This window comes from Bubalus bubalis, chromosome 7 (assembly GCF_019923935.1).
Source record: "Bubalus bubalis isolate 160015118507 breed Murrah chromosome 7, NDDB_SH_1, whole genome shotgun sequence".
NCBI lineage: Eukaryota > Metazoa > Chordata > Mammalia > Artiodactyla > Bovidae > Bubalus > Bubalus bubalis.
The window spans coordinates 50,963,835-50,980,432 of NC_059163.1; the positions used below are offsets into that span (position 1 = coordinate 50,963,835).

The 16,598-nt window shown below is 40.6% G+C and overlaps 1 protein-coding gene across 2 annotated transcripts in view; it reads left to right on the plus strand.

Moving 5' to 3' along the window:
- Positions 1-16,598, plus strand: part of CORIN (corin, serine peptidase) — a 282,930-nt gene that overhangs the window by 182,172 nt on the left and 84,160 nt on the right. For both annotated transcript variants that reach the window (XM_044945906.2, XM_025290092.3), the window contains exons 7-8: positions 13,617-13,724; positions 14,853-14,963. In XM_044945906.2, coding sequence (XP_044801841.2) covers positions 13,617-13,724; positions 14,853-14,963 — 219 coding nt within the window. The remainder of the gene's footprint in view (positions 1-13,616; positions 13,725-14,852; positions 14,964-16,598) is intronic.

The window sequence follows — 16,598 nt, forward strand, 5'->3', positions numbered from 1 at the left end:
GAATCAAGATTGCCGGGAGAAATATCAATAAGCTCAGATATGCAGATGACACCACCCTTATGGCAGAAAGTGAAGAGGAACTACAAAGCCTTTTGATGAAAGTGAAAGTGGACAGTGAAAAAGTTGGCTTAAAGCTCAACATTCAGAAAACGAAGATCATGGCATCCAGTCCCATCACTTCATGGGAAATAGATGGGGAAACAGTGAAAACAGTGTCAGACTTTATTTTTGGGGGCTCCAAAATCACTGCAAATGGTGATTGCAGCCATGAAATCAAAAGACACTTTCTCCTTGGAAGGAAAGTTATGTCCAACCTAGATAGCATATTCAAAAGCAGAGACATTACTTTGCCAACAAAGGTCCATCTAGTCAAGGCTATGGTTTATCCTGTTGTCATGTACGGATGTGAGAGTTGGACTGTGAAGAAGGCTGAGCGCCGAAGAATTGATGCTTTTGAACTGTGGTGTTGGAGAAGACTCTTGAGAGTGCCTTGGACTGCGAGGAGATCCAACCAGTCCATTCTGAAGGAGATCAGCCTGGGATTTCTTTGGAAGAAATGATGCTAAAGCTGAAACTCCAGTAGTTTGGCCACCTCATGCAAAGAGTTGACTCATTGGAAAAGACTCTGATGCTGGGATGGATTGGGGGCAGGAGGAGAAGGGGATAACAGGATGAGATGGCTGGATGGCATCACTAACTGGATGGACCTAAGTCTGAGTGAACTCCGGGAGTTGGTGATGGACAGGGACGCCTGGCGTGCTGCAATTCATGGGGTCACAAAGAGTTGGACACAACTGAGCAACTGAACTGAACTGAATATTGCTATGGATTTTGGAGCAAATATTATACAAAGCACCTACAGTAGTGATTTTAAGTGGTTCAATAGAATTATATACAGTAATGGGAGTTACAGTGGAATCTCTTGTTTATCCCCTAATTATGGCCCATGTTGTGTCATATTCAAACTCTACAGGTGCCTCTACCTCTGAGCCAACACTGGCTTCATCTCCCGTTGCATGGAACATTACACTCCAAACAGTAAGAGGAGCTCTCTGCTGCATTTGTTGAAATGAAAGAGTAAATTTTTCCAGTCAGTCACTGAACTAAGAAGGTATTATTATTATTCTGTAAGGTAGTCAGCAATGTCCCAGGAGTCAAAGAGTTTATTAAGGAAGATACAGGCTTTCCTTCCTCATGAACATACTTCAAAAACCATTGGCTTGGTTCATTGAGGAAATACATCCCTTCAGAATACTTGTTCATGAAAATACTTAGTTAGACATTGAAAACTTTGCATGCAATTTTTGCTGACTTTATGAGGACATCTGCCTCTGCAACTTAGCATGCCAGGGCCTGTGGTATTGCAGCGTGTGTGTTTATGGAAGGGGCCATCCTCCTGTTGTCACCGTGCTGAAGTGAAGGAATGCTGTCACGTCTGACCTAGGGCATGGATCAGAGCTGGAATGCAGCCCACAGATACTCCCAAGGGGAGAAGGAGGTTTTTGCTGGACATTCCCAGTTGGAGCTCAAGGATTTACCATGTTCTGAGGGTTCTGACAGGTACAGGAGGAGGACTGCCTTCCTAGGAAGGAAGGGAAGGGGTTTGCTGTTTGAGTGAGTTCACAAATCAACTGTGCTGGAAGCATTTACCTGCATGATGTGATTTAATTTTCAGCAAAGGAAGTATTACTCCTTTTTGTTAAGGCACAGAGGTGAAGCTCATGGCAATGAAATAATTTGCCAGTGGTTCAAAGTGCCAGATTTGAACCCACTCCTGAATGGGTGCAAATTAATTTATTTTCTCTTAATTGTGCTGCTTTTGACTTGCCAATGTCCAGAAAGTGCAAATTTGGTGAATGATTGTTCTCAGATCATTCATATGACAGGAAAATGTTTAGTTTGGGTGCTCTGTTACGTTGAGGGAGATAATTGTCTATTACAGTGGCTCACCAGGTATCTGGGACTGCTAACTGACATCCTCCCAACTCATTTTGTTGTGTTTGTTGATCTCTTCCTTGTGTGTGTTAGTTGCTCAGTCATGTCCAACCCTTTGCGACCCTGTGGACTGTAGCCCACCAGGCTCCTCTGTCCGTGGAATTCTTCAGGCAAGAACACTGGAGTGGGTTGCCATTCCCTTCTCCAGGGGATATTCCTGACCCAGGGATCAAACTCAGGTCTCCTGCATTGCAGGTGGACTCTTTATTGTCTGAGACACCAGGGAAGCCCTGTCTCTTCCTTAAGTATTGGTAAAACGGACAGGTATCCAACTGCTGAGAAGGATTTTAGTCATATAGGGAAAAAATTTTTGAAAATTAGGACGTGATTTTAAAATTTTTAGTTCTGTGGCTTGAAATAGGCTACATCTCACCCCCTGGTTTTCCTTGTCTTCAAGACTAGGAGCACAGTAGCATCTCCAGGAAGCCCCACTTGCAGAAATTCTAGCTCTGCCAGTCTGGAGGGGGCGCCCAGGCAGCAGTCCCTTTGTGAAACTCTGCCAGTGATTCTAGGGCACAGTCAGGTTTGAAACCACTGCACTAGAGGGTGTCTGGTGTCTCTTTTGTTGCTAATATTCTATCATCTTATGATTCTGTAACCAGCTCTAGGACAGCATCTGATATGTAGCAGGTGCTTAGCAAATGAAAAAGCCTCAGAAAGTGGGTTGTCACAGGGAAAAGAACAGCCACAAAGTCCTCATACTTTATGCCGTGTAAACCAATGTCAAATAATTTCAGGAGTCATTCACTCTGAATTTGGGATAACATTGGTTGTTACCCCATTTATTTTTGTGTACTGTGGTAAACTAATTATACTGAATTAACTAAATATACTAGTTAGCATAATTAGTTATACACAGATTAATAATACGAGGTCTTGAGTCAGACTGCCTGGGTTCCTATTTCTTTCTTTCCTGCTTTCTTTCTTTTTGGCTGTGCTGGGTCTTCCTTGCTGTGTGGGCTTTTCTCTAACTGTGGCAAGCGGGGACTGCTGTCTAGCTTCAGGCTTCTCACTGCAGTGGCTTCTCTTATTGTGGAGCATGGGTTCTAGGGCATGCAAGTTTCAGTAGCTGTGGCATGTGGGCTCAGCAGTTGCAATTCCCAGGCTCCAGAGCACAGGCTCAATTGTTGTGACACATGGTTGCTCTGAGGCATGTGGAATCTTTGAGGACTAGGGATTGATCCCGTGTCTCCTGCATTGGCAGGCAAATTCTTTACCACTGAGCCACCAGGGAAGCCCCTCCTATTTCTTCTTTATCATTTCCTGCCTCTGTAAATATGGCAAGGTACTCAATCTCTCTGGGGTCTCAGTGTCCTCATCAGTAAAGTGGAGACAATAAATAATATTATTATACTAACTATCTCTAGAATTGTTGAGCAAAATAACGAATCACTAGATGTCAGGTACAGAGACCAGTGCCTGGCATGCAGTAATTCTCAAAAGGCACTAGGATTTATGGTTGTAACTGTGGTTGTTATCTTATCCTCCACGCTGTCCTTCCAACATCCCTCCCACTCCTGCCCCACCAGAGGTCAGGTGAGACATTGTGGAGGAGACAGAGATACTACAATATGCACAATGGTTTTAAAAACAGCACCACATGAAGCTATCTTGGAAAGCTTTCATGTAGCTTTCCAAGTAGCACAGAATAAAAACTGATATTCCAAATAATGTTTCTGAATCATCAAAAATGACTGTAGCTACTATATTTATTAAGACAGGGGAGCAAATAAATACTAGGAAGATTTCTACCAAATTAATAAAAATAAAAATACTTCATTCTACCCTAATGGAAGAAGTTTCAGATGTCTGGAAAATTCACTCCTGTTTTGAGGCCATCTGATGATATGGAATTAATAAAATTATTGAATAGTCTTGAATTCTTGCTATGTGTGAAGCATGTTCTAGATATCTAGTAAATATAAAGACTGTTAAGACATGATTTTTTTGCTGCATGAGCCTTTTAGTCTAATCACGGAAATGGCATAGAGATCATAACATAAACACAGAGATAATTAAATATCATATTTTAGAACAATATAATAGATGAGCACGCTAAGTCACTTCAGTTGTGTCCGACTCTTTGTGACTCTATGGACTGTAGCCCGCCGGGCTCCTCTGTCCATGGGATTCTCTAGGCAAGAATACTGGCATGGGTTGCCCTGCCCTTCTCTAGGGGATCTTCCCAATCGTGGGATTGAACCCATGTCTCTTATGTCTCCTGCATTGGTAGGCCAGTTCTTTACCACTAGTGCTGCCTGGAAAGCCCAATATAATAGGTATGGCAAAGCAAAAGATGGTGTAAACAGAAAGATCTTGTGAGAGAGAAGAGCGCAGATCACTGGTTGCCAGATCGGCAGGAGAGAGCCAATGGGAAAGACAGGATTAAAACTGGCCTTGGAATAAGGTGATGCTTGGATATTCCAGAACAGTGGCTGTCTGTCAGAGGCAATATTCCCTTCTAGATGTTTTGTAGTATATGGAGACCTATTTGATTGTAACCACCGGGGACGTTTAAGGGGATGCTACTGGCATTTAGTGGGCAGTGGCTGGGATTGTTGCTAAACATGCAGCGCACAGGATAGCGCCCCACAACAGAGTCACCCAGCCCCACGTGTCCACAGTACTACAGTTGAGAAATCCCATTTTGGACCTAGAAGTCAATAGCTGAAAACCCTCAGGACATCAAGAAGCCCAGGTCACTGTAACAAGCTGGAAAACTGTAGGCAAACTGGTTAACCTCTTGGTCATCTCAAAACAAGGCTGTTTCTGGGTGGAAATTGAGCATCCCTGCTTGAATCCTGAGTTGAGGCAACATGATTATGTTTATAGACTCAAGAGACTGAGCAAATTGAATGAAGCTCTTGAAAAAAGATTTTCTGTTCCTTAGCTGTCTCTTTTCATTTAATGACATTTTTGAGGGATGAAAGTTAATAGTGTAAGATGCCAGACTGAAACAAATATTACCATGCAAGAACTTTAGAAGCAGCATTTTGTATCAAAACTCTCATTCAGAAAAAAAAAAGATCTGTATCTAGAAAAATACCCACCTTAGGTTATGCAAAATTATGCTTGTATTGAGCAAGAAAAGCACAGCAAGCAGCTTCTGTGAGTTTTGATCGTTGGCCCCAGATTGCTCTTATAGCATCTCTTTTCAGGTGAAACAAACATTTATTCCAGTAAAAGGAAGCACTGTGATCTTTGCTATTTGCTATGTATTTCTGGGTGTGCACTGCCTCTGGTTAAGGTTTTCTGTGTTTACTAATCACACAGACCTTAGGGAGGTAAGAAGTTGTTTTCCAAATGCAGCTAATTTTGTATCTAACGTCAGAGAATGGCTTCTAACCAAGAAAGTCATAGCAGTGGAAAGTTGAGCCTGTACCTGTATGAATAATGAGGAATTATAAAAAATGTTTGAATCATCTCCATTTATGAAATAAGTTAATCAATGACAGCATTAATTTACAAAATATATCCAACAAGGTTTTTTTTGTGTGAATTACCAGGGATCCCAGAATGGACCTTGGGAATATTTTAAGTGTTCTCAGGTTAATCAGATTCTGAAAGAAGTATTTGATTCTCTAGTCCTACCATCCAAAAAAGTGAAGTGTACTGCTTACAAAATATTAATTCATATGTTTAAAATCTATCACCCCTTCACACTGCCTCCTCCCTCTGGTGATGTAAGTACTTCTGCACTGATGGTCAAGGTGAAGATCCCCCCGTAATGCTGATTCTAGCATCCTGATTCAAAACTTCTCATAAGAGATGAAAATAAAACAAAAATCAAAAAGATCTTTAACATTTTCCGAGGAAATGTATATATCTTGATGCACAAGTTCCCCAACTTAGCTCAGTGGGCAGGAGAACCTCAGTCAACCTTTCTTGACTCAGTCGGTATGTGTGTGGTCAGCTCAGCTGGCAATAGGGTGCAGGATGGGGAGTTAGCACCCTAGGCTGAATGGGGGGAAATAGTATGGTCAAGGTGAAGACTGGCGCCTCTTTTTAGTCCTTATGTTTTCCCTTATGATAATTGTCCTCATTTGAAAATTATTTGGCCCAGGGGAAATGAAAAAAAAAAAAGGACTTAAAAGGTTCTGTATGTTTTTGTGTGTACACCCTCTTAATGATGGTGCTGAACAGATGATCTCTAAGGCACATTCCATTCCTAAAATGGTGTGATTCTGAAAGTATTTAAGTGACTTCTTAGAAGAGTGCTCTTTGAAATAGAAGTTGATGATTCATGTAAATAACAAGTATAATATTTTGATGTGACTCACTGTTTCACTAGTCAGTGCCCAAGATTTTTATAATGAATTGTTATAGAATTTGGGATGTTTAAAGAGGTGCATGTGTGCAAAGTCGCTTCAGTCATGTCTGACTGTTTGCAACCCTAAGGACTGTAGCCCACCACTCTCCTCTTTCCAGTCAAGAATGCTGGAGTGGGTTGCCCTGCCCTCCTCCGGGGTATCTTCCTGACCCAGGGATTGAACCCACATCTCTTACATCTCCTGCATTGGCAGGTGGGTTCTTTACCACTAATGCCACCTGGGAAGCCCCATGGTAAAGAAGTACCCATCACCGATTGTATCAGAAGCAGACTTTTGCTTCAGGAGAAACAATTAGCCGGAATTCAGGAGGCAGGGATGTTTACCATTAGATTCTTGATCGTTATCAGTCAAGCAGACTAATCCTCAAATGTGGCTTTTTTTCTCACTTCTTTCCTTTGTTCTTGCTTCTTGCATTTCTTGCTTTGTTCTTGTTGCTTGTTCTTGCTTTGTTCTTTCCTTCTACTTGAAACATGCTGAAATTTTCATTCCATCCACTCTACTAAAATTCTGCACATCTTCCATGATCCCTCTCCAGCCTTAAGAATCTGTTTTTGAACTTAATTCACTCCAAGGGAAAAGATAATATTGGGTTGGCCAAAAGTTCATTTGGATTTTCCCATGACATCTTACAAAGAAACCTGAATGAACTTTTTGACCAACCCAATACATTTAAGAAATCTAGTTGCTACTAACTACAGCCTTTACATGTAAACATTTTTACCTTATTGATGTATAACATATACTGTAAAGTTATTTAGTAAATGTATAGGATTGTGAAACCCTCACCACGATCCACTTCTAGACCTTTCCCATCTTTCCCCACATTTCCCTCCTGTTTATCTGCGTTCAGTCCTCAATCCCACATCTCCAGCCACAGCCACATCTGTGTCTGTAGGTTTGCCTTTTCCAGAATCTTTATAAATGGGTCACACAATATGCAGTTTTTGTATTTGGTTTCTTTCACTTAACAAAATGTGTCTGAGCTTCATCAATGCTGTCACATGCATCAGTAGTTTGATATTTTTAATTGCTGACCAGTATCCCATTGTATGGATACACTACATTTTGCTTGTGCATTTACCAGTTGTTGAGCATTTGGATTATTTCTAGGCTTTGGCTATTATGAATAATACTGTGATAAACATTCACATGCCAGTCATTGTGTGAGTATATGTTTCACTTCTCTTGGGTAGATTTTTCTAAGAGTGGAATTCATGAATCTCATGAAGTCATAGTTAAGCTTATAAGAAGCTGTCAAACTGCTGTCCAATGTAGCATTATTATTTTACACCCCCACCAACTATATATGAGGGTTTCGATTTCTCAGAATCCTTGTTAATACTTGATATTGTCTGTCTTATCTATTACAGCTATTTTAGGGGATATTTAATGGTATCTTATTGTGGTTTTATTTGCATTTCCTTAATAATTAATTACACTGAGCACCTTTTCATGTGCTTATCAGCCATTTGTATATCCTTCATGAAGACTTTCTATTCAAGTTCTTTTGTTTCTTTGTAATTGAGTGGTTTGTCTTATTGAGTATAAGACATCTATGTATATTCTGGATATAAGTCCTTTATCAGATACATGCTTTGAAAATATTTTTTTTCAGCATGTGACTTGTCTTCTCATCTTTAAAATAGCATCTTTGGAAGCACGAATGTTTTTAATTTTAAAAGTGGAAGTGTTTAGTCACTCAGTCATTTCTGACTCTGCAACCCCATGGACTGTAACAACCCACAAGAATCTGTTCATGGGATTCTCCAGGCAAGAATACTGGAGTGGGTAGCCATTCCCTTCTCCAGGGGATCTTCCCAACCCAGAAATCAAACTCAGGTTTCCTGCATTGTAGACATATTCTTTAGTAACTGGGAAGATCTTTTTAATTTTAATGAATATCATTTATTATTTTTTAGGTATGTGCTTTTATTATCATATCCAAGAATTCTTTGCCACCCCCCATCAGAAAGACTTTTTTCTTATTTTTTTTTCTAGAAGCTTCATAATTTTAGCTCTTACATTGAAATCTATAATCCATTTTGAGATTTTTTTATATGGTTTAAGATAAACATCAGAGTTTAACTTTGCATACTTGCAATCCAGTTGTCCTCACATCATTTGTTGAAGAGTATTCTTTTCCCATTGAGTTGCCTTGGCATCTTACATACATTATTATTTATGTCTTCCCCTAACTCTATTAGGTCATATCTGAATGGTCTCGTGGTTTTCCCTACTTTCTTCAATTTAAGTCTGAATTTGGCAATAAGGAGTTCATGATCTGAGCCACAGTCAGCTCCTGGTCTTGTTTTTGCTGACTGTATAGAGCTTATCCATCTTTGGCTGCAGAGAATATAATCAATCTGATTTCGGTGTTGACCATCTGGTGATGTCCATGTATAGAGTCTTCTCTTGGCCTAGATCTGATAGAGTGCATGATGAACTATGGAATGAGGTTCGTAACATTCTACAGGAGACAGGGATCAAGTCCATCCCCATGGAAAAGAAATGCAAAAAAGCAAAATGACTGTCTGGGGAGGCCTTACAAATAGCTGTGAAAAGAAGAGAAGAGAAAAGCAAAGGAGAAAAGGAAAGATATAAGCATCTGAATGCAGAGTTCCAAAGAATAGCAAGAAGAGATAAGGAAGCCTTCCTCAGTGATCAATGCAAAGAAATAGAGGAAAACAACAGAATGGGAAAGACTAGAGATCTCTTCAAGAAAATTAGAGATACCAAGGGAACATTTCATGCAAAGATGGGCTCGATAAAGGACAGAAATGGTATGGACCTAACAGAAGCAGAAGATGTTAAGAAGAGATGGCAAGAATACACAGAAGAACTGTACAAAAAAGATCTTCATGACCCAGATAATCACGATGGTGTGATCACTGACTTAGAGCCAGACATCCTGGAATGTGAAGTCAAGTGGGCCTTAGCATCACTACGAACAAAGCTAGTGGAGGTGGTGGAATTCCAGTTGAGCTATTCCAAATCCTGAAAGCTGATGCTGTGAAAGTGCTGCACTCAATATGCCAGCAAATTTGGAAAACTCAGCAGTGGCCACAGGACTGGAAAAGGTCAGTTTTCATTCCAATCCCAAAGACAGGCAATGCCAAAGAATGCTGAAACTACCACACAGTGGCACTCATCTCACACACTAGTAAAGTAATGCTCAAAATTCTCCAAGCCAGGCTTCAGCAATATGTGAACCGTGAACTTCCTGATGTGCAAGCTGGTTTTAGGAAAGGCAGAGGAACCAGAGATCAAATTGCCAACATCCGCTGGATCATGGAAAAAGCAAAGGAGTTCCAGAAAAGCATCTATTTCTTTATTGACTATGCCAAAGCCTTTGACTGTGTGGATCACAATAAACTGTGGGAAATTCTGAAAGAGATGGGAATACCAGACCACCTGACCTGCCTCTTGAGAAATCTGTATGCAGGTCAGGAAGCAACAGTTCGAACTGGACATGGAACAACAGAATGGTTCCAAATAGGAAAAGGAGTTCGTCAAGGTTGTATATTGTCACCCTGTTTATTTAACTTCTATGCAGAGTACATCATGAGAAATGCTGGACTGGAAGAAGCACAAGCTGGAATCAAGATTGCTGAGAGAAATATCAATAACCTCAGATATGCAGATGACACCACCCTTATGGCAGAAAGTGAAGAGGAACTAAAAAGCCTCTTGATGAAAGTGAAAGAGGAGAGTGAAAAAGTTGGCTTAAAGCTCAACATTCAGAAAACGAAGATCATGGCATCCGGTCCCATCACTTCATGGGAAATAAATGGGGAAACAGTGGAAATAGTGTCAGACTTTATTTTTCTGGGCTCGAAAATCACTGCAGATGGTGACTGCAGCCATGAAATTAAAAGACGCTTACTTCTTGGAAGGAAAGTTATGCCCAACCTAGATAGCATATTTAAAAGCAGAGACATTACTTTGCCAACAAAGGTCCGTCTAGTCAAGGCTATAGTTTTTCCAGTAGTCATGTATGGATGTGAAAGTTGGACTGTGAAGAAGGCTGAGCACCAAAGAATTGATGCTTTTGAACTGTGGTGTTGGAGAAGACTCTTGAGAGTCCCTTGGACTGCAAGGAGATCCAACCAGTCTGCTCTAAAGGAGAGCAGTCCTGGGTGTTCATTCGAAGGACTGATGCTAAAGCTGAAACTCCAGTACTTTTTACTCATGCGAAGAGTTGAGTCATTGGAAAAAACTCTGATGCTGGGAGGGATTGGGGGCAGGAGAAGGGGATGACAGAGGATGAGATGGCTGGTTGGCATCACTGACTCGATAGACATGAGTCTGGTTGAACTCTGGGAGTTGGTGATGGACAGGGAGGCCTGGCGTGCTGCGATTCCTGGGGTCGCAAAGAGTTGAACACGACTGAGCGACTGAACTGAACTGAACTGTATTAAGTAGTTGTTCTTATCATAAGTTCATAATTAAGTTTGCAGACGCAAATTTTAACTAATACACTCCGTCATAGCCAATAGATGGAAGAACTAGGATAGGAGTTCTGGTTTACTCAAGAACAAGATCTATCTTCTTATTAAAACTTTCTTCCATGATGTTTATTCCAACATCAAATTGTAAGCTTCTTGAGGTTCAGTTCAGTGCAGTTCAGTCACTCAGTCATGTACGACTCTTTGCAACCCCATGGACCACAGCATTCCAGGCCTCCCTGTCCTTCAACAACTCCTGGAGTTTACCCTAACTCATGTCCGTTGAGTCGGTGATGCCATACATCCATCTTATCCTCTATCGTTCCCTTCTCCTCCTTCACTCAATCTTTCCCAGCATCAGGGTGTTTTCAAATGAGTCAGCTCTTCGCATCAGTGGCCAAAGTATTAGAGTTTCAGCTTCAACATCAGTCCCTCCAATGAACACCCAGGACTGATCTCCTTTAGGATGGACTGGTTGGATCTCCTTGCAGTCCAAGGGACTCTCAAGAGTCTTCTCCAATACCACGGTTCAGAAGCATCAATTCTTCCATGTTAAGCTTTCTTTACAGTTCAACATCCACACATGACCACTGGAAAACCATAGCCTTGACTAGATAGACCTTTCTTGACAAAATAATGTCTCTGCTTTTTAATATGCTGTGTAGGTTGGTCATATCTTTCCTTCCAAGGAGTAAGTGTCTTTTAATTTCATGGCTGCAGTCACTGTCTGCAGTGATTTTGAAGCCCCAAAAAATAAAGTCAGCCACTGTTTCCTCATCTATTTGCCATGAAGTGATGGGACTGGATGCCATGATCTTAGTTTTCTGAATGTTGAGTTTTAAGCCAACATTTTCACTCTCCTCTCACTTTCATCAAGAGGCTCTTTAGTTCCTCTTCACTTTCTGCCATAAGGGTGGTGTCATTTGCATATCTGAGGTTATTGATATTCCTCCCGGCAATCTTGACTCCAGCTTGTGCTTCCTCCAGCCCAGTGTTTCTCATGATGTACTCTGCATATAAGTTAAATAAGCAGGGTGACAATACACAGCCTTGATGTACTCTTTTTCTATTTGGAACCAGTCTGTTGTTCCATGTTCAGTTCTAACTGTTGCTTCCTGACCTGCATACAGATTTCTCAAGAGGCAGATCAGGTGGTCTGGTATTGCCATGTCTTTCAGAATTTTCCACAGTTGATTGTGATCCACAAAAAGGCTTTGGCATAGTCAATAAAGCAGAAATAAGATGTTTTTCTGGAACTGTCTTGCCCCTTTAATGATCCAGTGGATGTTGGCAATTTGATCTTTGGTTCCTCTGTCTTTTCTAAAACCAGCTTGAACATCTGGAAGTTCACGATTCACATATTACTGAAGCCTGGCTTGGAGAATTTTGAGCATTACTTTACTAGCGTGTGAGATGAGTGCCATTGTGCAGTAGTTTGAGCGTTCTTTGGCACTGCCTGTCTTTGGGATTGGAGTGGAAAGTGACCTTTTCCAGTCCTGTGGCCACTGCTGAGTTTTCCAAATTTGCTGGCATATTGAGTGTGGCACTTTCACAGCATCATCTTTCAGGATTTGAAATAGCTCAACTGGAATTCCATCACCTCCATTAGCTTTGTTGTAGTGATGCTTCTTCCTAAGGCCCACTTGACTTCACATTCCAGGATGTCTGGCTGTAGGTGAGTGATCACAGCATCACGATATCTGAGTCATGATGATCTTTTTTATACAGTTTTTCTGTGTATTCTTGCCACCTCTTCTTAATATCTTCTGCTTCCATTAGGTCCATACCATTCTAGTCCTTTATTGAGCCCATCTTTGCTTTCTTAAAGAGACCTCTAGTCTTTTCCATTCTATTGTTTTCCTTTATTTCTTTGCACTGATCACTGAGGAAGGCTTTCTTATCTCTCCTTGCTATTGTTTGGAACTCTGCATTGAAATGGGTGTATCTTTCCTTTTCCTCTTTGCTTTTGCTTCTCTTCTTTTCACAGCTATTTGTAAGGCTTCCTCAGACAGCCATTTTGCTTTTTTTGCATTTCATTTTCTTGGGGATGGTCTGGCTCCCTGTCTCCTGTAGAATGTCACGAACCTCCGTCCATAGTTCATCAGGCACTCTGTCTATGAGATCTAGTTCCTTAAATCTATTTTTCACTTCTACTGTATAGTCATAAGGAATTTGATTTAGGTCATACCTGAATGGTCTAGTGTTTTTACCTACTTTCTTCAAGGATTACATCACTTTTTCTTATTTTGGCATCATAATCTAGGACAGTACTGCTTATCTGAGGGTCATGCTATGAAACATTCAGTTGACTTAAGTGGTAAAGTTGTGTGAGTAATGTGAGTAACGACTCTGTAATGTAAATGAGTTTTTTTCTTTGTTATGTCTATGTTTACCATTGACAAAACTAGGCTTTCATTTTAAAGTAAACTTTTTAAAGAAATAACTACTCACTGTCTATGAAGTATTCATTCTGTATGAAACTGAACTTCACTAGAAACTATGGTGGGTTGAGAATGTCTTTTCTCATATTTGGCTATGAGGAAGCTTTCAAGTGACATAGCATGGAATGTGGGCATTTTCAGGAAGTGATAAGAGCATTGGCCTGGGAGCCAGTGGGTCCTCGTCATGGTTCTACAGTAACTTGTTATATGACCCTGAGCACGTTAGTGGCTCCCTCTGCACCACAGTCTCCTCCCCTGGGAAACAGCAGATGGGACCAGGTCACCATTATGATCCCCCCACCCCCCCCATGATATGATTCTGTTATACCAGCTACTACTGTAACATCCTATTCTGCTCTGATGACCCATCAGTGGCTTCTGTTTTTTTCTTTTTTTTTTTTCAGATTGCAGTGAGAATCTGTTTCACTGTCACACAGGCAAGTGCCTTAATTATAGCCTGGTGTGTGATGGCTATGATGACTGTGGAGATCTGAGTGATGAACAAAACTGTGGTAAGTAACATTATTTCCCTAAAGGTTTTCATTTAAAATTATAGGAACTTATAATCAAAATCTTGTAGTTCATTGTTTGTTAGTGTGGTTAGTGAGTTAAATTACAAAATGGTTTCTTAATTTTCAGGAAGAAGAGGCTTTTTCAATTACTAGTCTGTCATGTCTTATATGTAAATGTAAAATTTCTTGGGTAAAGTCATACTAAAGAAACGTTAAAGAAGTGGAACGGAAATGGGAGTTAATATGTTTTTGTCTCTTTGAAAGTGTTTGTTTCTTCTCTGGTTGGAGTCAGTGGCTCATGGTTAGAGTTTGAGCTCTTAAGCAAAACTCTGTTTGCAGTTCTTGATCCTCTTGTTATATATAACCAAAGACCTCTCCTGTATTTGATTGCCATGCACTACAGGGCGACTTCTGCAGTGGAGACATCAAGGGTTTGTTTTACGTTCAAAACTCATCTTATCTTTTAAAGAAGGAATCCACATACTAGTTGCATGTTTGTACCTGTAAACAACATCTTTCCAATACAGCCCACACCAGCCCCTGCTAGCCACTTGTCTATATGTTGTACAAATTCAGCTTTTTTCCACATGTGATATACAGTATTTTTCTCTAACTTATCTCATTTAGCATACATTTACACAACATTTTATGTCAATTATATCTCAGTTAAAAAGAGGAGTGAACCTTTTAAAGTTGTTGTTGTTTAGTTGCCAAGTCATGTTCGATTCTTTTGTGACCCTGTGAACTGTAGCCCACCAGGCTCCTCTGTCTATGGGATTTCCCAGACAAGAATACTGGAGTGGGTTGCAGTTTCCTTCTCCAGGGGATCTTCCCAACCCAAGGATCGAACCCATGTCTCCTGCATTAGCAGATGGATTTACCACTGAGCCACCACATTTTAAAGAACTGTGTTTAATTCTGAATGTCCTCTCCTGAATTTTTAATAAAACAAGCTGAATTCTTCTTCTTTGTTTACCATTTTGACTTTGTGATTAGCTCTCAAATTTTTGGTAGTGTATTATTTAGTGACCGAAGAACTTTCTAACTTGTACTGGCACTACGGGCCATACATTCCAAGTGTTTGTCATGTTGGTTCTCTCCACCCTCCTGAGTGCTTGCTTCCTCCAGATTGCAACCCCGTAGAGGAACATCGCTGTGGAGACGGGCGCTGCATTGCCATTGCATGGGTGTGTGATGGGGACCACGACTGCGTGGATAAATCCGATGAAGTCAATTGCTGTGAGTGCCCTGAAGGTTTTCATCTTGCTCATTTTCCCACTTCTGTCTGTTTAGTCAAATACACTCAAGGTTCACTATCTAAACAGATTCTTACACTTCAGTCCTGGCCTATACAGATGATAATTGAATGGTATGATGACAATAATAGTGTTGTATAACTGATGTCTGAATTTCTTTCTCCAAAACTCAAAGTCTGACTTGGCCACTTTGGCCAAGCAGGTGGCTGTTTTCTCTCGCATTACCCACAAATCTTCTTTTGTGACTTTGTCAAAGCAGATATTCCTCCCAGAGACTGGGAACTTCCTGTCTGCAAACAATATATTAGCAGTTAAGCAAGAGCCTCCACATGTGCCCACAGGCACCATTTGTGAGAGAGCATAGGGAGAACTGACAGAGAGAAGAGAGCCTTCAGGGCTGATGGAGTTACACAGAGTGTGTGATGGTATTACTTCAGAGCCTGTCTTATTTCTGGTGAGTATATCTGGAGAAACCCAAAATTCAAAAGGGTACATGCACCCATATATTCGTAGCAGCACTATTTACAGTAACCAAGACATGGAAGCAACCTAAATGTTCCTTGACAGATGAATGGATAAAGAAGATGTGGTCTGTGTATACTGTAGAATATCACTCAGCCATAAAAAATGATGAAATAATGCCATTTGCAGCAACATGGATGGACCTATAGATTATCGTACTAAGTGAAGTAAGCTAGACAGAGGTAGACAAGTAGCATATGACAACACTTATATGTGGAATCTAAAAAAATTATACAAATGAACTTCTTTGCCAAACAGAAGCAGACTCACAGACACAGGAAACAAAGTTATGTTACCAGAGCGGAAAGAAAAGGAAAAATAAATTAGGACTTTGGGATTAACATAGACACACTGCTGTATATAAAATAGATAACCAACAAGGTCTACTGTATAGCACAGTGAACTATACTTAATATTTTGTAGTAACCAATAGGAATAGGTACATATACATGGAAGTATATATGTATAATTGAATCAATGTGCTATATACCTGAAACTAACAAGATATTATAAATCAACTATACTTCAATTTTTTTTTTTTTAAAGAGTCTTCAGGTAGCTGTTACACTACCTAGTAAAATAGAGTATGGCTTGCCACATTTTTTTCCTAGAAAGTATATTATACTCGATAGGGAATAATAAAATGAATAGATGGGGAAACAGTGGAAACAGTGTCAGACTTTATTTTTGGGGGCTCCAAAATCACTGCAGATGGTGACTGCAGCCATGAAATTAAAAGACGCTTACTCCTTGGAAGGAAAGTTATGTCCAATCTAGATAGCATATTCAAAAGCAGAGACATTACTTTGTCAACAAAGGTCCGTCTAGTCAAGGTTATGGTTTTTCCTGTGGTCATGTATGGATGTGAGAGTTGGACTGTGAAGAAGGCTGAGCGCCGAAGAATTGATGCTTTTGAACTGTGGTGTTGGAGAAGACTCTTGAGAGTGCCTTGGACTGCAGGGAGATCCAACCAGTCCATTCTGAAGGAGATCAGCCCTGGGATTTCTTTGGAAGGAATGATGCTAAAGCTGAAACTCCAGTACTTTGGCCACCTCATGCGAAGAGTTGACTGATTGGAAAAGACTCTGATGCTGGG